This window comes from Sorex araneus, chromosome 3 (assembly GCF_027595985.1).
Source record: "Sorex araneus isolate mSorAra2 chromosome 3, mSorAra2.pri, whole genome shotgun sequence".
Lineage (NCBI taxonomy): Eukaryota > Metazoa > Chordata > Mammalia > Eulipotyphla > Soricidae > Sorex > Sorex araneus.
The window spans coordinates 219729972-219756974 of NC_073304.1; the positions used below are offsets into that span (position 1 = coordinate 219729972).

General features: G+C 46.9%; 1 protein-coding gene across 1 annotated transcript in view; it reads right to left on the reverse strand.

Moving 5' to 3' along the window:
* The window catches only part of RETREG3 (reticulophagy regulator family member 3), a 29733-nt gene extending 2746 nt beyond the window's left edge, over positions 1 to 26987 (reverse strand). The window contains exons 1-7 of the mRNA XM_055133347.1: positions 26625 to 26987; positions 8034 to 8140; positions 5717 to 5750; positions 4465 to 4591; positions 3776 to 3860; positions 2115 to 2252; positions 1242 to 1324 (exon numbers count right to left, since the gene is read on the reverse strand). Of these exons, the coding sequence (XP_054989322.1) occupies positions 1242 to 1324; positions 2115 to 2252; positions 3776 to 3860; positions 4465 to 4591; positions 5717 to 5750; positions 8034 to 8140; positions 26625 to 26863 (813 nt within the window). The 5' untranslated portion in view covers positions 26864 to 26987. The remainder of the gene's footprint in view (positions 1 to 1241; positions 1325 to 2114; positions 2253 to 3775; positions 3861 to 4464; positions 4592 to 5716; positions 5751 to 8033; positions 8141 to 26624) is intronic.
* Positions 26988 to 27003: the final 16 nt, after the last annotated feature.

Consider the following 27003-nt stretch of genomic DNA (forward strand, 5'->3'; position numbering starts at 1 on the left):
CACTCAGGAATCACCCCTGGCGGTGCTTGGGGGGCCATATGGGATGCTGGGAATCGAACCCGGGTCGGCCACGTGCAAGGCAAATGCCCTACCCACTGTACTATCCCTCCAGCCCCTCACATCAGAATCTTAACCCTTTTCCCCGCTCCTCCAGGAAAACATGGTTAACTCTTTATTGGGAGGTGGGGGAGGGGAGCACACCTGGTGGTGCTCAGTAATTACTCCTGGTGGGCATGAGGTACCATGTAAGTGCAAGAGATTAAACCCAGTCAGCCAAATGCCAGGTAAATGCCCTATTTGCTGCACTGTCACTCTGGCCCCATGGTTAACTCTTAAGATTGAACTTTTTTTTTTTTTGGTTTTTGGGTCACACCTGGCGATGCACAGGGGTTACTCCTGGCTCTGCACTCAGGAATTACCCCTGGCGGTGCTCAGGGGACCATATGGGATGCTGGGAATCGAACCTAGGTCAGCCGCGTACAAGGCAAATGCCCTACCCGCTGTGCTATCACTCCAGCCCTGATCCAGGAAAGACTTTTCACAGGTGATCAGGAGACACACACAGTACCAACCCAAGGGGTGGGGCAGTTTAGGAGAAAGGCAGGCTGGGCAGGTGGCTCAAAGGACTTGGGCTGAAGAGATGCACAGGGGGTTAAGGCCAACCCTAATTCAATCCCTGAATATAGAGTCAGAAGTTTTGAATAATGGGGTCACTGTCACTGTCATCCTGTTGCTCATCGATTTGCTCGAGCAGGCACCAGTAACATCTCCATTGTGAGACTCGTTGTTACTGTTTTTGGCATATCAAATACTCCATGGGTAGCTTGCCAGGCTCTCCGAGAGGAGCGAAGGAATCGAACCCAGGTCGGCCACGTGCAAGGCAAACACCCTACCCGCTGCACTATCACTCCAGCCCGATTACTATGAGGTGGGGATAAAAAAAAAAGGGGGGCATGTTAGGGGCTGGAACACAAACAGGCTCAATCCCCAGCACCACCTGGTCCTCTCAGCACAGGCCAGACTGCCTCCCAAGCATCACTGGGCATGGCCCCAAAACGAATAATTGCAGAAGTTCTGCCGTGATGGCAACAGGAAGGACCATGACCAGGCTGTGCTGACCTAAGAAGTCAGGGAACACTAACTTCTCTCCCCACCGCTGCGGGGCAGCAGGGAGGGCTGGAGACACACAGAGAGCCTGGAACTGCCGCAGCGTGTGGGGCAGATGGCGGAGAGAGCGATACCTGCGGGCAGAAGGCAGCCAGCTCCTCCTCGCTGTCACTGTGACCATCCACGGCGCGTTCAGGGTGTAGAGCTCTGCGGCGTGCTGTACGGAGGAAGCAGAAAGTCTTTATGCACAGGAGAAAAGAAGCCACTGGAATTGGCCTTGGGCCTACATAGGGTAGCCGGAGTTAGCCATCAGGCGCGGAGGAGCAGAATGAAAGGCTTTCTGCCAACAGCCTCCCCTCCGAATCACACAACCAACTATCAGGCTCGACCTTGCTAATCAGGGCCAGAGCAGTGTCAAGGTGGAAAGTGGCACCGGTCACACCAGGAGGAGGCGACAGAGGAACGTGCAGTTGAGTCAAATCCAGCTTCTGCAAGCTGGAATTACACGCACGGGCCAGGAAGGGCACTTTGGCGTGTGATGATGACGTGCTGGGCACACTCCCGGGGCAGCAGTTCTGAAGCCCCCTTTTGACCCAGGAGGGGCAAAGACCTGCTCCTATTTCCAACCCGGAGATTCTGTCTCCTCAATGAAAAAGGAGGGCAATGGCACCCACGGTGACACTGCTGACAGGCGTGGTGCCGCGCACAGGGGAGTGCTAACAAAGCAGCAGAAGCAGAATGACACCGCCCTCTCTTCACTTTCATTCAACTCGGGAGGACCTTCCTGAGACTTGTTTAAAATGAGGGTGCCTGGAATTCTAGGTGGGGACAATCATTTTTTCCCTGCATAGATTTCCCTGGAACAGAGTGTTTTTTCTTTGACCTACCCTCGCCCCACACCACACCCAGCCCACCAAACCTCTCCACAGTTTTGAGGATCTACCCGCCACGTCAGATGCAAACTTCACTTCCCCAAACTGCTGAGGCGGCCTCCTCCCGGCACTTACATTGTCTCTCTCTCTGCTTGGCCATCATGTAGCCGCGCACGCTGAAGTCCAGCCGCTGGAGAACTGGCTTCAGCCGGACATATGCTCGATCCCACAGCCGGTGGTACACAGTGAGAGGCCACATCATGACAAGGACAACTGAGGTAAGAAATGGGAAAAGGGCAAAATGGCTACGGGGTCACATGAAACGGTCCTAATGGTCACCGCAATTAGGTCCTGAGGACCTGAACCCTTAGTGTGGGACAGTTCTGCCTAATTTTGCAGGTTGGGTCTCCCTTACCACACGAGGTCGGGGGTGGGGGGGTGGGGGCCCAGGGGCCCAGGTTTGGGAGGCTTGTACCTTTGCAGCCACCTACAGTCTGTGCACAGATGGGTGCTGCTGACAGACCCAGGACAGAACCAAGTGAGGCAGCCGTTTGCATATAGGTAGCACTGGGTCAGAGACAAGGCCGAAAGGCAGTGATGCTTCAGACACTACAGAACCAAATCAGGGAGCTTCTGGAGTGCAGCACATAGTCATAACTACTCTGTTCTTCTGCTCCGAGCAAGCTGAGCTTGTGCCAATGCAAAAATGTGCTCCATGTGGGGGAGGGAGGAAATGCTCCCTCCAAGGAAAACAATCTCCTAGAAGAAGATGCCAACATTCATTTCCACCGATACAATATGCTGATGCTAAAACTTCCCTCCTTAAAAAGGAACACAGTCCTGTACACCAGTGATCGTTTGACATTCATACGCCAGTGCACTGGCAGTGACCCACAGTCTGACTGATGAAATCACTGCTTTACTCTACTGTTCTATTGGCAGATTTTCATTGATTTCTAAAACTGACTCTTTATCTGGGAAGCCAGTAGGTAAGGAAGCTATTTTTATACGCTAAGCATGTCATAATAAGGGGGCAGAGAGCTAGTACACCAGGCAGAGCATATGCCTTGCACACGGCCCACCCAGATTCAATCCCTGGTATCCCATATGGTCCCCCAAGCATCACCAGGAGGAATTCCTGAGTGCATCACCGGGGAGGTGCAACCCCTGAGCATCACTGGGTGTGGCCCCAAAACAACAACAACAAAAATCTAAAAAGGGTTGAAGAGACAGAACATGTGGTAGGAAAGGTCTATTCCTGGCACCACATGATGGCCCTGAGCACCAAATACCCAGAGCTATAGTGGTCCCTGGGCAACACAGCACATGGTCTCTTTAAAAAGAAGAAAGAAAGAAAACAGAAAATGGGGCCAGGCAAATATTTCAAAGGGCTAGAGAACACGCCTGGCATATTCCAGGCCCTGAGTTAGATCCTTATCACTACAGGACCCCCGACACCTGCCCCTCCGGCATCTCCGGGATGGCTGTAGTGACCCCTAGCATCACTGTGTCCTTGGGCCAGAACACTGAACTGTCAGACACACACAGCTGGGATGAATACTGCCAGGAGTGGTCCCTGGGGACCCAAGCATTGCTTCAGAGGAAACCCCCTCCTCACAGGAAAAAAAATTAAACAGAAAGAAAAGAAAACATTACAAGGCTATTTCTTGGGAACACAAAATCTCAATCTCCTTAAACCCAGAGCTGGGTGTGGCGGGAGGGTGGTGAGAAGAAAAAGCTATGGGGGAGGGGAGCTGTAGGGAGGTTGGGGATAGGGCATCAGCATTAATACTTACGCATTAAGTAGGACAGCAGGAGCCCAGGGACATAGCTGCCCAAGACAGCCAAAAAGGTCAGGATCCCACAGCTGAGCAAGCAGAACTGGGGGAGTCGGGAAACATTATTAAGTTTCTAGCACATGGAAGAAGACTGGGGTAGAAATGGGGGGGTGGTTAATGTGGAGATATTAAGAATTAAGTAATTCTTTAAGATCTATGAGAAAAGCACATGGACATGTCAAAATGACAAATAGAGCTTGTGACATTCACATCCAAATGGTGATTCGATTTGGAAGGATACGAAAGATGTCCACTCCCATTTAAACCCCTTTCATGTGGCTAACCCCATTAGGGTGATACCTCTCAGCCAGGAAATTGCTATGAATAGGACTTGGACAGAAATTCTCTCTGGAAGCAAGCGGAGGTAGGTTTTTTTTGTTCCGTTCTGTTTTATTTTAAAGCAAAATATTTTAATTTTTAAAACACAATAAACTGCATGTTTAACAAAAGCAACTTTCTTCCTTGCAGTGAGATGGCCTAATCTAGGCGGCCACCACCCCGAGGGATGTGCCATCAAGCCTGTGCTGATGAGAAGCCCTTCCGACACTTTCCTTTTGAAGGAGGGTATGTAGTGAAAGGGCTGTTTCCGTTTAGCATGCACTGAACTGAAAGGCCAGAAATTAAAGTGAAGAAGGGAGGAGTCTTACCTTGCCTGGATTTTGCTTTTTGAAAAGCAAAAGATTCCGCATGAAAGTGGTCCCACTGACCCAGACTTCAGCTATGTGGCGGCAGAGCTCAGGCACACTGAGCAGCCGAGGGTGCACAAAACCCCAGCTAGGGAAAAGAGAAGAGGCAGTTGTAGAGGGAGGGGGTCAAGGGTATACCCCCGCCCCCACCCCCATCTCACTCCAGACAGACATGTTTCAGGGTTTAAGAAGGGACTGGGGTGTGGCTGGTCCTGGGTGCTTTGCAGGCAAAGCCTGACTTTCTTCTTGGCTCACCAGGTTGAAACATGAATTCAGAGAATAGGATGGCAAACTTGTTCTGACAACTCCACCCTCTGAGCAAGCCCGATGCACATGTGTAAGCCTGTCGCCAGCTCCAAGGCCTCTGTACTTAGAAACCCCTTCCCTGCAAACTACTACACTCCACTGTGACCACAATCCAGGGATAAAAGGAAAACACGAGCTGAACACCACTGCAATGGGGGCTGGGGGGGGGCTGGGGGGTGGAACACAACGGTGAGGATGGCCCTCAGAAAATAAGGCAGGGAAATTCTTCCCATCAAACAGGAGTGAATAAGCTGACAGGTGAAACCAAGAGCAGAAAGACACGCGAGAAATCTTTAGCTTGCGGACACGAGGATTCAATGTGTTTTCTGATCAGGAACTTTAAATGACCAGAGATCACAGAAAACATTCAATGGCACGGTGAATGCTGAGTGAAGTTAGCTGCCTCTAAGTTTTCACACTGGGCTGAAAAATGTGACTAATACCTGGCATGTCAGGTTAGGAGGCATAGGAAATTATCTTTTTCAGCAAACAGTCCTGTAACTCTTAGAGGACATTAGCCAACTCAACTTACTGCTGCCTCGATGTTAAAATGTTTGGTAAAATAATGCCTGTATCCATTTATTTGGTTCTTAGTTTATACTTCAGAATGTGGTGTTGACAACATGTTACCAAAATATTGCAATAAGAGAATGAAAAAGGTCTGGAGTGACAATAAACTACAATGGGTAGAGCGTTTGCCTTGCATACAGCCAACCTGAATTCGATTCCCAGTACCCTACCCATATGGTCCCCGAACAACACCAGTAGTGATTCCTCAGGGCAGAGCCAGGAGTAAGCCCTGAGCTCTGGGGTATATCCTGAACACCCAACCCCCCCCCACACACACACACAATGAATCAATCAGAGCAACGAAAAGGGGTTCCATTAGTTTTACCTCTAGACATACCTCTCATTGTCTAATGCGCTGTGAGGTCTTGGCACTACAATATTAAAACAAACACAAGCATTAGTTGGCGGGAGGGAACTAAACACTAGAAAGGTTAGGCTATTGGTTTGACAGTGCAAGTTTTAATCAGTCTGGGCAAAGTAAACAGTAATAGTCAATAAAACAGAGACACCATGGTATGCTGCCAAAATGAGGGAACTGCAGACAAAGGAATGATGGCTTATGCCTGCTTATTCTCTGGGGAGAGAGAAGATGCAAATGGAGTAGTAGGGTCCCCTCTAATTACTATAATTGAAAGTCAAGGTGCACATGAAAAATGGTCCATTCCATCCCTCATGCGTGTCTGGGTTGCTCAGGAACACCAGAATGCACCAGCCTCCTGCAGCGTGTGATTTTAACTATTCCAGCCCTAGGAACCTTCCTACTCTAAGAGAAACCTGTTAACTACAATGAATGATGTAAAAAGTCTTTTCAAGATATCTGCACGCCTATGTTCACTGCAGTATTATTCAGAATAGCCCAAACCTACAACAACCCAAATGCCCAAGAACAGATAAATGGATAAAGAAACTATGGTACATCTACACAAAGAAATACTATGCATCGGCTAGGGGGGGAAAAAAATGAAGTCATGAAACTTGCTTATAAATGGGTGAACATGAAGAGTATTATGCCAAGTGAAATGAGTCAGAGTGACAGATATAGAATGATCACATTCATTTGTGAGATATTAAAAAAAAACAAAACCATAGTATGAGAAAACCCAAAGACAGTAGAAACAAGGATCAAGAAAACATGGTTGGGGGAGGGGGAGGGGAGTGTAGTTGGAACAGAGAAGGGACCACTATGATAATGATAATTGGAAATGATGACTGAACGAGAACTGGGTGCTGAAAGATGAAAGGATATAAAGTGATATGCCTGATGCCTTTTCATTAACAGTACTGCAAACCACAGTGCCTAAAAGGGGGAGGGGGGAAGAAAGGAGAGGATGGAGGGAAGCAGGGAGGGAGGGAGAGAGGTGTCCACCACCAAGGAAGGTGGGAGGACTGAAGGGAAACTGGAGACACTGGTAAAGGGACTGTGCTGGAACATTGTAGGACTGGAAATCATGAACAACTTTGTACCTGTGTATTCATGGTGATTCAATTAAAAAAATAAGTAAGTCTTCTCACATTCACCAGGCATAAGATAGGTGGATAAGGGCCAAAGAGATAGTACAGGAGTCAAGGCACTTGCTTTGCAATTGATTGTAATCATATTACTTAAGTCATCATAAAAGAAAAAACAAAATAAGTAAGAGAGGCTTGCTCTTCAGGTGACATTCTCCTCTGAACACGCATCTCTCTTGCTTGTCTGTATGTCTCTTTGCATTTTCCACTCTGAGAAGTCCGTGTTCCTTCTTGAACACACATATCCTTTCTTTCTCTGCCCTCACATCTTTCTAAATCATTTTCGTTCAATAAAAACTATCTTGCTGCAGCCAAGAATAGTCAGTCAGAGGAGCTGGAAGGATATGGGATTTCATCGGACTAATTACCAAAAAGCAACCAAAAGTCAACTTTATTTGTGAGACAGAAATAAAGGCTTACTTCTCTTACAATAAAACAAAACAAAACCTATCTTGCTTCACAAAAATTAAAAATAAATAAATAAATGAAACTCCTGGACATGGGAGACAGACAGTTCAAAGGGCTAGAGCACAGTCTTTGCATGCAGAAGTCTGAGTTCAATTCTTGGCACCCCACATGGTCCAGAGAGCGTTACCTGAAATGATTCCTGGGCATAGCCAGGTGTGGCCCAAAACCAAAATTAAAATTATCTCTGGTAATGGATACAGATTTCCTGAAAAAGATGGACAGAGCTAGAGACAGAGCAGATTAGATGCTTGTGTCTTGCACATAGTTGACCTAGGGTTGATCCCTGAGACCACATATGGTACCCCAAATCCGCTAGGAATGATCCCTGAGCCAGGAATAACCCGTGAGCACTGCTGGTTGTGGCTCAAATACAAAAAAAAAAAAAGGCAACAGACAATAAACAATGGGAAGGAATCAGAGAGAGCTCAAAAGGATGAGCATGGGGACTAGAGCAATAGCACAGCAGGTAGGTCGTTTGCCTTGCACGCGGCAGACCCGGCAGACCGGGGTTTGATTCCCAGCATCCCATATGGTCCCCTGAGCACCGCCAGGAGTAATTCCTGAGTGCAGAGCCAGGAGTAACCTCTGTGCATCGCCGGGTATGACCCAAAAAGAAAAAAAAAATCACAGGAAAGTCAATTTCGAATTCAGATTTTTCTATGTTCTACCAAACTCACCTGTTATTTCAGGCCAGATTTTGTTCTTCCACTGATCTATACACACAATAATCATCAAGCTGAAGGCAAGTAAAAATACAAGACGAAGGGATGTCAGTGCAAAGAACCTATAGGGAAGAAGAACAGAAGATCATCACTCAGGGCAAGAGAAACAATATAGCAAATGAGACACACAGTCAACTCGGGTTTGCTCCCCAGCTCCCCATATGGTCCCCAGAGTCCTCCAGGAGTAAGCCCTGAGCACAGCAGGATGTGCACCCCAATCTCTCTCTCTCACACACACGCACACATACACACACACACACACACACACACACACACACACATAAGATCATCATTATCCAATTAAGCTAATTTCAGAAAAGTTCAGATGTTTATTATAGGTTCTGGGGCAAACAGACTTAAGTCCTAGTTATATACCTGGGTAAATTACTTCAACTTTCTGGTTGCAGGGTATTTTTGCTATGAGAGATTATAATGTGCTTCAGTAAAGACAGAGGATGAAACCAAATAACGTCTTAAAGCCCCTTTCAACTTTCAAGTCTGTAATTCTATTAATTTCAGAGAGAAATTCATCTTTGGCAACAAGTTGTTATGCTTCAAGCTAACACCTTGGGGCTGGAGAGACAGCACAGGGGTTAAGACGCTTGTCTGGTATGTGGCCCACTCCGTCCCATTCCAGCACAGCCTACCGTCACTTGAAGGAAAGTCAAGATACAGAAGCCCTGTGGGCAGAGCCAGAGTTAAGCCCTGAATACTGCCAGGTGTGACCCCCAAACGAAAGCACACGGAAAGCAAACATCTCTCTACCAAACTAGACCCTGCGGTGTAGGGCAACAAACTGATGGAAATGTCTAAATATTTAATTCAATTAGATAACTTCTCTTAAATGAAAGAAGTGAGGCCTAAAAAGGAAAAGTGACTCAGTCACGGTCACATAGAAAATTAGCAACAGACTACACCAGAAAGCCAGTTATTTAAAACTAACACCAATCTTTCTCAAGCGCTTCCCCAAAACTAACGAGGAAAGGACAACTTCTTGATTCACTTTGTGAGGCCAACAGCAATATTCTGACACCACACTCAGACAGACACCACAAGAAAACTACAGACTGATATTCCTTATGGACAGCAACACAAAAATTTTCAACAAAATACTAGAAAACTGAATTCAGCATATATTAAACAATTACAGATAATAAATAATTATTAGAATTTTAGTCCAAGAATACACGAGTGATTTCAATATACAAAAATCAACAAATGGTGGCCAGAGAAATAATCCAGCAAGTTAGGTGCTTGCCTTGCATGCAGCAAACCAGGGTTCAACACCTGGCACCCATATGGCCCCCGGATCAAACCGGCCCCTTTCCTTCCTTTCTCTTTTTTTTTTTAAGTAAGATTTGAGTGCCACCGTATGAACCAGAGTCACACTCAGCAGTGCTGGAAGGAGAGGAAGGGGAAACGTTTATGCAGTGCTAGAGACTGAAAGACTGAACCCAGGGCCGAAAACATGCAAGGCCTGTGCTCTACCACCAAACTACACTCCTGGCCCCATTCAGGCCTCAGTTCATGCATTTCTACCCTTATTCAAAATGAAAAATCTTTCACAATACAATGTTTTTAAAAACTACATAGGTCCGGCTGCCGGAAGTCACGCCCTCGGCCCACCCTCGGCGCCATCTTGCCACATTCAACAGAGAAGCGGCCATGCATTCTGGTGAGCAACGTGGCCCGGAAAATGCTCCGGACCCAAATTGGGGCCAGCTACACCGGGGAGCCGAACGGAGGAGGTGCAGCCAGCACACCTTCTCCGGATGGAGCCCTGGCGACATTGAGCAGCAACTAACACAGCCCCGGGATTCGGGACTGGGACACATCCGAGCCACGCGGCCACTAATGCGGCCGCGCAACCTTTTCTAAAACCTGAAAACATACAATCTTTTATTGGAAAACTAACTATCAAATGCTTCCTTAGTAGAGCTATCTTGTTTGGGTGTGTAACTCCCACAACAATAGTGAGTTTTGTGTTGAAATATGGAACGTAATCAAGGTAAAGAGAAAATGAAGTGAAATTCATCAGTTATACAGTTGGGGTGTGGGGCGGGGGCAGGGGGTATACTGGGGATTTTGGTGGTGGAATATGGGCACTGGTGAAGGGATGTGTTTGAATACGGTATAACTGAGACATAAACCTGAGAACTTTGTAACTTTCCACATGGTGATAAAATAAAAAATTTTTTTAAAAAAAAGGGCTGGAGAGATAGCACAGCGGGTAGGGCGTTTGCCTTGCACGCGGCCGACCCGGGTTCAAGTCCCAGCATCCCATATGGTCCCCTGAGCACGGCCAGGGGTGATTCCTGAGTGCAGAGCCAGGAGTAACCCCTGTGCATCGCCAGGTGTGACCCAAAAAGCAAAAAAAAAAAAAAAAAAAAAATTAAATAAAAAAAAAAAACTACATAGGGTGTGGGGCTGGGGAGATGATAGACTGGAGCACCTGGCTCGTATGCAAGAGCCCTGGGTTCGATCCCTACGCCACACTGTCCCCCAGCAGAACCATGAGCAGCCCCCCAGGCACTTCCAGGCATAGCCAAGACCTAGAGAGGTTAGGTAACAAGGTTTCAACAGTATCAAGGGGTATCATCTGATGTATGCAGTTACCACACTTCACCACCACCAAAGTACCCAGGACCCTAGACCACTGAGCTTGTCATTCCTAGTCTCTGTCTCCCCACCCGGTGCTCTCCCCAGGCCCCCATTGTCAGTCTAAGGGTCTCTCATTGTCTGATACTATCATTTCCCTTGATATGTTTTTTAAATTTATATAAAATTTAAATTTTTCTAAAATTTTATTTAATTTAAAATAAAAAATTTAATAAGTTTTAAAAATTTATTTCTGGTTTGGTTTGGTTTCTGGTGCTCAGGGCTTATTTCTGGCTCTGCACTCAACCATCACTCCTGGTGGGGACTAGGGAACCAACTGGGGTGCTGGGGATCGAACCTCAGTTAGCCATGTGCAAGGCAAGTACCCTGCCTGCTATACTTAAGCACCAGCCCCTAACTTTTTTTTTTCTTTTTAAAGAGAATGACCACAGGATCTCAGAGATAGCGCCTTAAGAGTAAAGGCTGCAGCTGTGGTACGACCCTGGTTCAAATCCCTACACAGCCTATGGTGGTGTCCCCTTACCCCCACCAACACCAGGGTATAGCCTCTGAGCACAGCCGTTGTGGCCCCCAAACAAAACAGACAAGGGGTAGGTTACAAATGACCTCTTCTCACAACTCAACACAGGTACTAATAATCTAAATAATCTCTCAACTAAAATAGTAAAAAGAATATAGACCCATCACTTTTTTTTTCTTTTTGGGTCACACCTGGCGATGCACAGGGGTCACTCCTGGCTCTGCACTCAGGAATTACTCCTGGCGGTGCTCAGGGGACCATATGGGATGCTGGGAATCGAACCCGGGTCGACCACATGCAAGGCAAACGCCCTACCCGCTGTGCTATCGATCCAGCCCCTAGGCCCACCACTTTTCTCCCCATCTTGCCCCTTACATTATTAAAATTTTAAAAAAAATTGAATTAAACACGATGCTCCTTCTATATATTTTTAAAAATCTTTAGCTGTGTGTATAATACACACACACACACACACACACACACACACACACATACCCCATCAGGGGTTGCAGAAGAAGTTTTATTTGTCGATAAATATAAATCCATTTTACATAATTTTTTTAAGTATGCAAAGAAAGAGGGATGGAGGGGAAAAAAAACCTTAGAAATCCAGTCACTAATGACAACCTTATTCCAATTTTTCCACCCTACACTCAGAGGCTTTAATTATGAGATTAAAGAATGAAAGGTGCTTAACAGAAGCGAGTCTGAAGAGCTGCCCGGGGCCACTCATCTTCTCTTCGAAGTCAGCTCATCATCCAACAAACAGTAAATTAAACAAAGCTGAGGACAGAGCTCCAACACCTTCTCCCCAGCGTGCTCCCACCTCCGTGCAACTGCTGTTTCCTCCAGAGTCCTCGAAAGAAGGGCCCCGGAGGGAGGCGCTCCAGGCCGCTGGCTCCCTCCGCTTCCCGAGCACAATGACAAACACAAACATAAACTGGCATGGAGGATGATAAACTCCCCTAAAAAATGGACAAAAGGCAAACGAAAAACAAAACAAAACAAAAAACCCTCTTTCTCCATGACTTGGACTATCTCAGAAGCCTGTACGGTCTCTACATTTGCATGTTTGTGGCTCTATTTAATTCAGCATTTACTGAGTGTCCTTGACATGGCAAGGCCTTGCAATGAGCAGCCAGGTATAGAGCAAAGCGAAACATGAGCCACACTCCGTGTGTGCTTACAAGGGAACACACATGCTGATGATCACAAGGGGGACGTCCAAGCTGGTTTTGACAGATAAATGGTGAGAAGACAGAGCATGGCGGTGTGGGGAAGGAGAGCACGTCCAGATAAGAAGAGCCTGACACGGTTACATTTCAGAAACTGTGAGTAGTTTAATGTAACCGAAACACGGGTGACTCAGGGTGGGGGCGAGAGACAGGAGTCGCAGGCCTGAAAGGGCCTTCATGGCAAGCTGTTCCACTGGATGTTATCCCTCAGATGAAGATGAATCAGTAGAGTTTCGCAACAGGTGTATATTCTGAGTTATAAAGACTAACACTATGAGCACCGTTCTGAACAAGGTTAAGCCAGACCCAGAAATTTTTTCTTTAAAAAAAGAATGTGGGGCGCTGGAGTGACAGCACAGCGGGTAGGGCGTTTGCCTTACACAAGGCCAACCCGGGTTCGATTCCCAGCATCCCATATGGTCCCCCGAGCACTGCCAGGAGTAATTCCTGAGTGCATGAGCCAGGAGTAAACCCCTGTGCATTGCTGTGTGTGACCCCAAAAAAGCAAATAATAATAATAATAATAATAATAATAATAATAATAATAAATTTAAAAAAAAAGAAAAAAGAATGTGGCTATAAAAGGAACTGATCAGAAAGGATATTTACACAATACCCATCAGATAAGGGGTTAATATCAATGGTATATAAAGCACTGGTTGAACTCTACAAGAAGAAAACATCCAACCCCATCAAAAAATGAGGCGAAGAAATGAACAGAAACTTTACCAAGGAAGAGATACGAATGGCCAAAAGGCACATGAAAAAGTGCTCTACATCACTAATCGTCAGAGAGATGCAGATCAAAAGAACCACGAGATACCACCTCACACCACAGAGACTAGCACACATCCAAAAGAACAAAAGCAACCGCTGTTGGAGAGGATGTGGGGAGAAAGGGACCCTTCTACACTGCTGGTGGGAATGCCGGCTAGTTCAGCCCTTTTGGAAAACAATATGGACGATTCTCAAAAAACTAGAGGTTGAGCTCCCATTTGACCCAGCAATACCACTGCTGGGAATATATCCCAGAAAAGCCAAAAAGTATAGTCGAAGTGACATATGCACTTATATGTTCACCGCAGCACTGTTTACAATAGCCAGAATCTGGAAAAAACCCGAGTGCCCTAAAACAGACGACTGGTTGAAGAAACTCTGGTACATCTATACAATGGAATACTATGCAGCTGTTAGAAAAAAATGAGGTCATGACGTTTGCATATAAGTGGATCAACATGGAAAGTATCATGCTAAGTGAAATGAGTCAGAAAGAGAGAGACAGACATAGAAAGATTGCACTCATCTGTGGAATATAGAATAATAGACTATAAGACTAATGCCCAAGAATAGTAGAAATAAGTACCAGGAGGTTGTCTCCATGGCTTGGAGGCTGGTCTCTCATTCTGGGTAACTCAGGGAAGGGACCACCAAGTAAAATGTGGTTGGAGGTCATGTGGGGGAAGGGTGATGCGGGCTGAATACAGACTAGAGACTGAACACAATGGCCACTCAACACCTTTATTGCAAACCACAACACCTAATCAGAGAGAGAGAACAAAAGGGAATACCCTGCCATAGTGGCAGGGTGGGGTGGGGGGAGATGGGACTGGGGAGGGGGGGAGGGATGTTGGGTTTACTGGTGGTGGAGAATGGGCACTGGTGAAGGGATGGGTTATCGAACTTTGTATGGGGGAAACATGAGCACAAAGATGTATGGATCTGTAACTGTACCCTCACGATGACTCTCTAATTAAAAATAAACTAATAAAAAAAATTAAAAAAAAAAAAAGGAACTGATCAACCTCAGGTTCTTCTGGCTATTCCAAGGTTACACTCTGCTTGCCATTTTACAGAGATGACCTGAAAGCACACCTGGAAAAATAACAATACGTCTCTAAGCAAGAATAAGATATAATAGAAGATCAAATACAGAGTAGAGATTAGAGAGATTCATCTTACATTCACCTTAAGGAGTGGAGGTAAAATAAGGGATGACTCCTCGGGATTTATTTAGCCCTGCAATGTCTAGTCATTCAGGCCAAAATCATTCACACGCAGCTATTAACAGGACAGAAATTTGACAAGACACGCAGAAACATTTCTGAGCAACTATAATCAGCAGGGTAAGTTCCCAGGTAGACAAAAACAACCGCAAATGCACTCTGCTCTAGATCTACACCTGTGACGACGCTACGTTAGCTAGGGTTGCCTATTCTTTTCTATCCAGTATGTGCTCATAATCCATTTTTCTTAGCATTTATTATTTCCTTTAAGGTTGTGGGATTGAGAGTGATGTTCACAACTTTCTCCTGGCTCTATGCTTGGAGGTTAAGTCCTGGCAGTGCTCAGGGATCCAATCAAGTAGGCCACATGCAAGGCAAGTATCTTAAGTATCATACTTAAGCAAGTATCTACCCTGTTCTATCTCTCTGGCCCTATTTTTCCTTTGCTTTTTTTGCTTTTTGGGTCACACCCAGCCATGCTCAGGGGCTACTCCTGGCTCTGCACTCAGGAATTACTCCTGGTGGTGTTTGGGGAAACCATATGGGATGCCAGGGATCGAACCTGGATCAGTTGCATGCAAGGCAAATACCCTAACCACTGTGCTATCACTCTGGCCCCTATTTTTCATTTCTTTTTTTGCTTTTTTGGGTCACACCTGGCTATACACAGGGGTTACTCCTGGCTCTGCACTCAGGAATTACTCCTGGCAGTGCTCAGGGGACCATATGGGATGCTGGGATTTGAACCCAGGTCGGCTGCGTGCAAGGCAAACGCCCTACCCACTGTGCTATTGCTCCAGCCCTATTTTTCATTTCTTAAGAGGCCAACATGTTGGGATCAGAGCAATAGTACAGCAGGTAGTAGCACATCTGCCTTGCATGCAGCTGGCCTGCAGCTGGCCTGGGTTTGATCCCCAGCATCTCATATATTTCCCCAAGCACCACTAGGAGTAATTCCTGAGAGCAGAGCCAGGAATAACCTGACGGGGGAGAAGGAGAGGAGGAGGAGAAGGAGGAGGAGGAGGAAGAAGAAAGCAAGCATATTTACTTAAGTTTAGAAAACCATTAAAGAAATGAAAAATGAGCTAGTAAACCATCTATGAAAATTTTGCCAAAACACAATTTTTGAACCTGCATCAGAATAAACTCAATGATTAATTTACACAAAATAGCACAGAGGGATGTGTTAAGCCATGGAGATGGAATCAACAAAATCCAGTTTGTGGGTCAGTTTACAGGACAAACTGGTTTCTTCAACAAATCAACAAATAAAGTGCCAAGAGAAAAGAAGACTGAAAAAGAACCACAAAGTAACAGTGATGCTAACATACAAAGACAATTTAAGTAGATTTCACCTGAATGCTGTCACTGTATCACTGTCATCCTGCAGATTTACTGAGTGGGCACAAGTTATGCCTCTATTCCTCCCAGCCCTGAGATTTTAGCAGCCTCTCCTTACTTGTCTTTCCCAACGACTGGAAGCTCTTTCAGGGTCAGGAGAATGAGACCTATCGTGACTGTCTTCTGGCATATTGAATACACCATGGGTAGCTTGCCAGGCTCTGCCCATGCAGGCGGGATACTCTCGGTAGCTTTGCCAGGCTCTCCTACTCTCCTAGAGGTGTGTATATGTGTGTATGTATATATACACATATATATATGCACATACACACACCATATATATGTCATATATATGTCACATGACATATATATATGTGTCACTGTCATCTCGTTGTTCATTGATTTGCTCAAGTGGACATCAGTAACGTCTCCATGTGAGACTTGTTACTGTTTTTGGCATATCAAATACACCACGGGTAGCTTGCAGGCTCTGCCGTGCAGGCGAGATACCCTTGGTAGCTTGCTGGGCTTGGGCGAAGGAACAGAACCTGGGTCAGCCGCGTGCAAGGTAAATGCCCTACCCACTGTGCTAATCGCTCCGGCCTATATATATGCGTATATATATGTGTGTGTGTGTATATACATATACACACATATACATATACAAATTACTCTATATGATTTGTTGCCTACTGTCTGAACTCCATCAAATATGGTGTGGTAGTTGTGGAAAATGGGTAGGAAGTGTCTTATAAAGTGTCGCGCAGGCTGGGTCCCTTGGGGTGGGGAGGGTTCTCACCCGCCCTCCTGAGTCCTGTGGCATGGCTATGGGGGCCTCATTTTATACGCCCGCCCGCCCGCCCACCCGTCTGGGAGGAGCAGCCTTGAGATCTGGAGGGTGGCCAATGAGATTATCTGGTGCCAACAGGGTGTGGCAGGGTGTGGCTTATGGGTGTGATCCCTGGGTCACCAGAGATTGGGGGAATCACTTATTACTATTACTATTAATAATAATAAGCACAGAGTCAGGAAAAAGTCCTAAGAACCTCCAGGTGTGACCCAGGACCCCTCTCCCCAAAAGAAGCTCCAATCTTAAGTTTAATATCTGTTCACAGGAGCCTCAAGCCAAACTTGGTGGCTCTTGCTGGACCATCTGGTGCCAGCTGGGGCTCCCCAATGCAAGTATGCACTCCATTCTTTTGAGCCATCTCTGCACCTGGATGCTAGACCAAACTAACTATTTTTTTCAAACTATTTTTTTGGCCTGCATTCAATCCCCGGCACCCCAATACGGACCTCCAAGTCCAATAGGAGCAATCTCAGCACAGAGTCAGGAATCAGCCCTGAGCACAGCCAGGTGTGGCCCAAAGACCAAGAACACCAAAACAAACAAAACCCAGTATGATGCACTAGAGAGACAGCACAAGGGTGAAGGCACTTGAAGGTGGACCCTGGTTAAATCCTGGCACTGCAAGCAGTAGCCCCTGAGCTCACTGAGTGTGGTCCAACACCCCCCACATCAAATGATATTCATGAGAGAATTGGAAGTTTGACCACTTAATGAAACCACTCATTTTTCATATGTGGCAATGGCAGTGGTATTCTTCATTGTTGATTTTTTAGGGACATATAATGAAATGCTTACAGACTGTCTAAGAGCAAGGATTTGCCTCAAAGCGCTAAAGGTGAAAAAGAACTGGGGTATACCCTATTTCCCTGTAAAACTGTCACCACTTCATAATCACTGCACCCTGTTCTTAAGACAGTACTGTCAGCTTCTTAGCCCTACCTGGTAATGCTCAGGGCTTACTCTTGGCTCTGTGAGCAGGGAACCATATGTGGTGCCAGGGACTGAACTGAGGCCACCTCACAGAAGGATATCTCCTGGATATATCCTGGAGATAGCTTTTTTTCGCCTTTTTTTTCTTTTGGTTTGTGGGCCACACCCAAGTGGTGTTCAGGGGTTACTCCTGATGGGCCCTCAGGAATCACTCCTGGCGAGCTGGCGGGAACTATATGGGATACCAGGGATTGAACATGGGTCAGCTGCATGCAATGGAAGGCAAGCACCTTACCTGCTGTGCTATCTCTCCAGCCCCATGTTTGTCTTTTTAATGTGTTTTTTCTTTTCTAGGAGTTGGGGCCATTACCTTGTTGTTCTCAAGGATCACTCCTGGTGGTGTTCAGGGGACCACACACAGCGCTATGAATCAAACTGGAGTTGACCACACATGCAAGGCAAGTATCTTAACCCCTAGACTATATCTTCAGTTCTGTTGTTTTTTTTTTGGTTTTTGTTTTCTTTTTGCTTTTTGGGTCACACCTGGCGATGCACAGGGGTTACTCCTGGCTCTGCACTCAGGAATTACTCCTGGCGGTACTCAGGGGACTATATGGGATGCTGGGAATCAAACCCAGGTTAGCTGCGTGCAAGGCAAACGCCCTACCCGTTGTGCTATTGCTCCAGCCTCTGTTTTGTTTTTTAAAAAAGGTTTCACACACCCCACAATTTTGAAAAAAAAAAAAAATAGATTATATAGTGAAATACAGAAGACTCAAAATTGGTCACAAAAAGGAAAACAATTTTAATTGGGCAAATGTACATAATATTCTGTATATGTTTTAAATTTTTCATAATAAAAAGCTTTTTAAATAACTTGTTATCCACACACCCCAAAATATGGGCACTATCTCTTCATTAAAAATATATTTACAGGGGCCGGAGCGATAGCACAGCGGGTAGGGCGTTTGCCTTGCACGCGGCCGACCCGGGTTCGATCCCCGGCATCCTATATGGTCCCCCAAGCATCGCCAGGAGTAATTCCTGAGTGCAAAGCCAGGAGTAACCCCTGAGCATCGCTGGGTGTGACCCAAAAAGCAAATAAATAAATAAATAAATAAATAAATAAATAAAAATATATTTACATATATAACTTTCATCCAAGTACATGGTACATGATTATAAAACCTCATTCAGGGGCTGGAGCAACAGTATAGAGAGTAAGGCATTTGCCTTGCACACACCCAACCCAAGCTCAATCCCAGGCATTCCATATGGTTTCCCAAGCACTGCTGGGAGTAATTCCTAACTGCAGAGCCTGGAGTAAACCCTGAGCATCACCAGGTATGACCCAAAAACCAAAAATAAAACAAAACCTCATTTAACATGTTTTCCTATGCCATTAAAATTAAAAAATGATGGGGCTGGAGAGATAGCACAGCGGGTAGGGCGTTTGCCTTGCACGCGGCCGACCCGGGTTCGAATCCCAGCATCCCATATGGTCCCCCTGAGCACCGCCAGGGGTAATTCCTGAGTGCATGAGCCAGGAATGACCCCTGTGCATTGCCGGGTGTGACCCAAAAAGAAAAAAAAAAAAATTAAAAAATGATTATATTAAGGGTCGAAGAGAGAGTACAGTGGGTAGGACACTTGGCTTACACCCCGCCAACCTGGGTTCAAGCCCTGGCACTCCAAATAGTTCCCCAAACCCAACAGGAATAATCCCTGAGCACATAGCCAGCACAGAGCAATTTTTATATATAAATATATTTAATTTAATTTATATACTCACATATATAAACTAAATAAATTTCAAAGCTAAATAATTTTGGTCGCAGTTGTCTATATAATGTATCCTCACTTTAAGTACACATATCACTGTATCACTGTCATCCCGTTGTTTTGTCGATTTACTCAATCGGGCACCAGTAACATCTCTATTCCTCCCAGCCCTGAGATTTTAAGTACACATAAATTAAGAATTTGCGATACCCATAATATTGGTATACCCATAATAAAGATCACACCTATTTTCAAAGAAGCTACTATTTCTGGGTTTCTTTGTTATGAGTAACTTGTCCCAGTGGCCCCTCAGAACAAAGCTTTGAAACACTCTATGGGGATACAAAAGGCCCCCAGTTGTAAAGCACCTGTGGCTGTCTGATAATGAGCCAGTCAGTGGCAAATTAGAAGGAAAAAACTAAACCAGCCTATCTCATCAAGTGATAGCTGTTGCTTACAGAAAAGCCAGAAATGAAATCAGCTAGCTGCTAATGACCTATCTTAAGTCAATGGTGAAACCTACCTTAGGTCACTGGGGAGAAAGCACCCATCTAACAACTAGGACAAATCAAAACTGATGACAAAAGAGAGGCCCAGAAAAGCAAGCCAAGGCATTCTGGGAGATTTCTTTTTCTTTTGGGGGGACTTGGGAGCACACCCCACAACTCTGTGCTAGGAAATGGGGATGGAGTCATTTCCAGCTGCGCTCAGATGGCCATTCGGGGCAGTGCTGAAGAGCAAGGGCCCTGCTTCCTCTACTACCCCATCCTGCAGAACTTGGCTACCAAATTCCAGATGAATCCTCCAAGACTATAACAAGTATTTGCTCAGTAGATTTGATTTGAAATCTGATGCCCCCACCCCTCCAAAAAAACAAATGTCTCTACTTGAACAGATCTGCTCTTCTATTTCCAATTCTTCTCTTTTTAAAATTTTTGTTTGCTTTTTCAGTATTGAGGACTGAACCCAGGTTTCTTGGATGCAAGACATGTGCACTGAGTCACATCCCCAGCCCCCCACGATTCCAACTTTAACTTTTTTGTTTTGAGACCACAGCCAGTGAAGCTCAGGGTTTACTCTGGCTCTGTGCTCAGGGATAACTCCTGGTGGTGTTGGGGCGGGGGTTGGGGGTAGAACTGAACCTGGGTCAGCCACATGCAAGGCAAATGCCTACCCACTGTACTACCTAGCCACCGTACTATTGCTCCAGTGCCCAATTTTAACTTTTAAAATAAGAATCACCAGCGGGTAGGGCGTTTGCCTTGCACGCGGCCGACCTGGGTTTGAATCCCAGCATTCCATATGGTCCCCTGAGCACCGCCAGTAGTAATTCCTAAGTGAAGAGTCAGGAGTAACCCCTGTGCATCGCCCCAAAAAGCAAAAAAAGGATCACTCCATACTGGCTGGAGTGATAATACAGTGGGTAGGGTGCTGCTTGCTTGCCTTGCGTGTGGCTGACCCAGTGACCCAGATTCACTCCAAGGCACTCTATTATGGTCCCCCGAGCAACGCCTGAGCATATCTGGGTATAATTCCCCTCCCCACTCAAAAATGAATCACTACAAGTTTGTGTTGAAATATTGAATGCAACCAAAGTAAATAGAAAGTAAAGTGAAATATATCAGTTACATGGTGGGGGGGGTGCGGGGGGGTGGGATGGGACGTGTACTTTTTTTTTTTTTGGTGGTGGGATATGGGCACTGGTGAAGGGATGGTTGTTTCAGCATTGTATAACTGAGACTTAAGCCTGAAAGCATTGTAATTTTCCACATGGTGATTCAATAAAATAAAATTCTTAAAAAAAAAAATGAGTCACTGCATAAATGATCTCCAGGGTCTTTTTTTTTGGGGGGGGGGGTATTTAAGTTTGAGTGCATACCAGTGGTGCTCAGGATCACTCCTGCAAGAGCTGACTCAAGGGATCATATGGGGTGTCAGATATCAAACCCGGGTTGGTCGAATGTAAGGCAACCAAGTCCCCTACCTGACGTACTCTCTCAAGCTCCTCGAGGGTCATTTTTTAATTTTAGGGGAGGGCAGGGGGGTACCACCTCAGGGAGGGAAGGAAGCACAATGGATAAAGCCTAAGCACAATACAAAATTTTTTCAATTTCATTTTGTTTTTGTTTTTGTTTTTTCCCCTTTCTGGGTCACACCTGGCGATGCACAGGTGTTATTCCTGACTCATGCACTCAGGAATTACTCCTGGCAGTGCTCGGGGGACCATATGGGATGCTGGGAATCAAACCTGGGCCGGCCGCGTGCAAGGCAAACGCCCTACCCGCTATGCTATTGCTCCAGCCCCAAAATTTTCAATTTTAAAAGATTCCAGGGCCCAGAGCGATGGTACAATAGATACGGTGTTTGCTTTGCACACAGCTGACCCAAGTTCGATCCCCAGCATCCCATGTGGTCCCCTGAGCCTGCCAGGAGGGATCCCTGAGCACAGAGCCAGGAGTAAGTTGGGAGGACTTCTGGGTGTGGCCCCAAAACAAACAAAACAAAAATAATAAGATTCCAGGTCAGTAGGCCAAATAGTACCAAGGTTAAGACATCTGCCATGAACATGGCCTACTCTAGTTCAGTACTCAGCATCGCAAATGAATGCTGCTCTGAGCACTGCCACCAAACAGATACCAGGTCAGAGTGACAGCTCAAAGGGCTGGAGTCCGTGCTTCGCATGCTTTGATTGTGTTCAATCCCTAGCACTGCATGACCCACACAGTACAGCTGGGAGTAGCTCCCAAGACAGGCGTGGCCAAAAAATTAAATGAAAGAAAGAACAAAACAGATTCCCAAAAATCTAGAATAGGGCCAGCAAGAACAAGGGATCAAAGTGCTTGCCTCACAGGCCGGAGGGATAGTTGTAGTTTAGAAATGCAGTTTTCAGTCGCCTTCCATGAAGTCAACTTGGGTTTGATCTCCACCACCACGAAGAGTCCCACAAGCCTCTCCAGGAGTGATCCCTGAGCACAGAGCCAGGTGCCAAGATCTGAGCACCACTGGATACGTCAACCCACCAAAAAATGACAACTCTTAGAATATAGTATGATTCAGAATACTGACTCTAAATGCCAAATCTGGACACTGGACTGCTCTAAGTCTAGACCCCTTATTTAAAGACCAACGGCTGGAGAGAGTACAATGGGTAAGGCTCTTGCCTTGCCCGAGGCTGACCCCCAGTTTGATCCCCCGCACCTCATAAGGTCCCTCAGCACAGCCAGGAGTGATCAGGAGTAAGCCTTGAGCACAGCTGGGTGTGGCCTAAAATACAAACAACAACAAAATTTTTTTAAACCAGCGAGAGTACATAAGATTAAAGACTAGAGGACGGGCAGGAGGATCGTACACTAGGTAAGGCACTGGTCTTGTACGCAGCAGACCTGAGTTTGACCCTAGTACACCATATGAACCCCAAGCCTGCCAGGAGCAATCCCTGAGTACAGAATCAGGAATTAGCCCTGAGCACTGCCAGATGTGGCCCCCAAACCAAAAATAAATAAAATAAAAACTGAAAAAAAGCTCTGAAGACACTCAGCATTCCCTGAACATACACTTTTGGTAGAAAGGGGGGTGTGGGAGGCCCGGAGCTCACAGACATTCCCTTCCAGGTCCCTTCAGCCTCCTCCTGTCTCCTCCAGTGAATGTCAAACCAAAAAGTGCTCCGACCTGTTCTTTCTTGTTTTGCATTATTTTGGGTCACACCCAGAGCTCACTCCTGGCAGGGTTTGAGGGACCACATGTGGTGCCAGGGATCAAACCAGAGTTGACCGCCTCTGCCTGAAAGAGCCTTCAACCCTGTACTATCTTTCTGGCCCTTTCCAACCTGTTCTTTTTTTAATCTCATCAGGATACTCTCTTGCTAACGTAGATATTTTTCCCTCAGATAATTAATTTATGGGTGTGGCTGAGGTTAATGAACAGACAAGATATTGGAAAAGAAATCTGACAACCCTATTATTATCCTAAAGATAATACATATTAGTATTCTGATGCAATATAAGTTGAAATATCTCTGCCATGGTCCCGACCATAATTTCTCTGGGATATTTTTTTCAAAAGTCAAGGCCAACAGATGGTGTAGGAGTACAAGTGGGACGGCACTTGCCTTGCATATTTCTGACCCGGTCACTGCATATAGTCCTCTGAGCCCAGCCAGGAGGGATCCCTGAGTGCAGAGCCAGAAGTACGCCCTGACCACGCTGGATGTGGCCCCAGCTCCACAGCCACCCCCCACCCCAAGTACAAGAGAAAGCCTAGAAATACTATAGTGGCAAAGTAATTTAATCTGTATCTTCTATATGGTTGTTTTACTCAACTAAAATCGCGCAGTTATAGTTACAGAAACAGTATCTTTTGTTATAAGAAGAGTGGGGAGATCTTGGGCCTCCCACACAAGGCTATTCCCAGTCATTACTCTGGAAGGGGAGGAAGAGGGCACTGAACTCAACCCCCGGCTCCTGCATGCAAAGCTTAAACACAGTAGCCCGCACCCAAATTATGGAGAAACCGTAACACAATTCTGTTTCATTTCGCATACTCTTTCTAAAACCTCAAAATGTACAAAATATCTGTTAGTGATGCATCACTAGTTAAAACTAAAATTGAAAGAAAAACTATGTCTGGATCTGATTTTTCTGACCTTGGCTGATGGCCCTCCTTCCTCAAACATTTTGCCACTCTGTGACATTCCTCAGTGAAATGTCAACAGCTATATTCAACATGACATGATGTGAAATCTAACCTTCACTGAAACTCAAACACCTTCCAAGGAAGCTCGTTTCCTAAAACAAAAAGTCAGTGAGGGGCCACGGCATTACTGCGGGCGGGGCACTTTTGCCCTGCTTGTGGCCAACCCTGGGTTCATTCCCTGGGTTCCCCCCTGCACCCCATATAGCTCCCCAAGCACTACCAAGACTTTTCCCAGCACAGAGCCAGGAGTTAAGTCCTGGGTACTGCTGGGTGCCACCTAGATAAAATGAAAATGGAAACAAAAAGTGAACTCCAAGGCCAGACCACAGCCCTAGACGCTGGGGCCTCAACACTAACACCCATTCCAGGCACACGCTTGACAGCTCTCAACCGAGCACCGGCCCCTGCAGTCTCAAGCCGCTAGCCCTGACTTTGCTGTATCTCTCCACCACACACTTAGCTGTAATGGGTCTGTAACAGGAGTAACTGTTTTGGATGGCAAGCAGGCAAGCTACCAGGAAATGCCAGAGATAAAGACAGATCACAATGCTTTTAGGCTCCAAACTAGGAATAGGGACCCCATTGAGCCTCCAAACAGCCCATTTTTAAATTTAGGCAACACTGCTGGGGGTCAACAACTTAAAGCCAACTGTAACATTTAAAGACTAGTCTAGGTCGCCCAGCTCTTGAGGCAGGAACCTAAACCTGACCTATTTCAGACAAGGGGCATGAGAAAAGACCTTTCTCAGACCTAACACCATTCATCCTACTAACAATTTGCATTAATAAACAGCTGATAAGATTCACTTAAACTCTGATCAAACATTTTATGTATTAGCCGACTGAACAGGAGGGAGTGGTCCCAAGCAATACGGGGGGGGGGGGGGGGGGGAAGGGGGGATGGGGCACCGAACTATTCCTGGAGCCACTAGAGCATCCAGGCCAGCTGGTTGAATGCTGGGCGCAGAAGTGCTGTGGGCTATCAGAATTGCCCTCAATGGTGGCCTCCAGGTCTACACCCGGAGTTTTGAGGATCAGAGGGTGCTGGAGATTGAACTCAAGATCCTCAAGACAGGCATCCTAATTCCTGGGCCCATCACACAGCCTGATGTCAGCTGGCTTCCTGGTGTGCCAATCCCACTGTGGGAAAAGAGGTTCTGCCAGGATGGATTAGAGCCAGGTGCTGGGATAGGGAGGTGGGAGGAAAACAGGTCATTTTGGAAAACTGAAAACTCAGCCTTGCATGTGTAAGACCCTGGATTTGAACCTCTGCACTGTCCCAAGGTTGGGGGTGGGGTGGGGGTTGGAGAAGGGTCGGACTGAGGGTCATTTTCTAAACTTCTTTTAAACAGCAGAGTGGGGTGCTATAGAAACTGGTACCCAGGGACCAGAAAAGGAGCCTTACTAGAAATAAATGAAGACTATTTTGGTAGAATTCTAAAATCAAATGTATTCAAGACTCTGGAAGCAACAAGTGCCAGAGACTGTTATAATACCCTCAATCCAAGTCTCCTTCAAATTGTGAGCAGATTCCAGTAACAGCTGAGCACTGCATCTGCTTGTCAATGAACCTGGATTTCTTTCTTCCGCTTGAGCTCACTGAAAATCATCTTGGAGACAAAGGCTAATGCTTTGGTTGTAAAATCACGAATTTAAAGAAATTCACTTTTAGCAAAAACACATTTTGTAGGGGAGGCATCACATTCTTTCAGACATAAAAAAAAAAAACAAAAAAACTTATTTCACTCCTCTGGGGACCCCTGTCCCTTCCCCCTTTTATTCTTCGGTTCCATTGGGATTTGATCAATACCATCTCCCTAGTCAGGAAGAAACCCAAACTCCCCTGTCAGCTCAGATTGAGACCTAAGTCCACTTTGGGTGATAACAACTCAGAGAACCAGGAGCTGCACTTCCCCGGATCATGACAACACGCAGCGTCTTACAGCGTATTCCTGGTCCCCCATGTCCGAGTCTAGAAATCACGCATTAACCAGACACCCTCCGTGTCCTCGCCGGTAAACCAGGGCACAGGGGGCCGGGGGGAGGGAAATGGGGGGGTTCTCATTCCCTGCAAAGTTAAGTGGCCCAGAAATGGATGGCATCTCACCATCGCCATTTCCTAACAGTGCTGCTAAAAACTTAAGCCTTTCGTCCAAGCTGCAGCTTCTTTTTTTTTTGAGGGGGGGGGCCGGATTTCCCCCCGGCGTCCCGAGTGGACGAAAAGGCGGCCCGAGAGACGCTAATAACTCCCATGGCTCCCGCTCCTTCTCCGATCACACCTGGGGACACCCTCTCGGAAGGTGTCCCTCTGTTCTCCCGGCCTCTGCGCCCGAGGGAGGCGGGCCCGTGAGCACACCTGAGCCCCCGCACGGCAGGGACCAGCGCGAGGCTCCGGGGCGGGGAGTGGTGGGGTGGGGTGGGGGGACACCGAAACTCCGGACAGGTGTGCGGGACGGGGCGCGATGGAGTGGAAGGAGGTGAGGCGCAGCCGGGCGGAGAGGCAGGGAAGCAGCGCAGAGAAGAGAGGAGCGGAGGGAGGAAGCCGAGGGGTGCGCGCCTCGGTCGGTCTCTCACCAGAACGCCGCGTTCAGACCCAGGCACCACAGGGCGCTTCTGGCCGGTCGCTCCCACACTAGGGCTGCCTGCACCCGGCTCAGGAGCGGCTCGTAGGGCCCCAGCGCCTCCACCAGCGCCCGCTGCGCCGCCTCCACCTGCTGGTCCCGCTCCCGGGAGCCTGACATGGCGCGGCGGCCCCGGAGAGCTGGCCCCGAAGTTGGGTCTGGGGCCGCGGCCAGCCCCTCAGTCTCGGCCATCTCCGCCGGAGCAGCCACAACATCCGGGGCCGCGGCCCGAGTCACAATAACACCGACTGCGCAGAAGCGCGACGAGGCGGGGGAGGCCGCGGCCCGCTGCCGAGCGCCTGCGCACGGGCGCCGACCCGCGATTTTCCCGG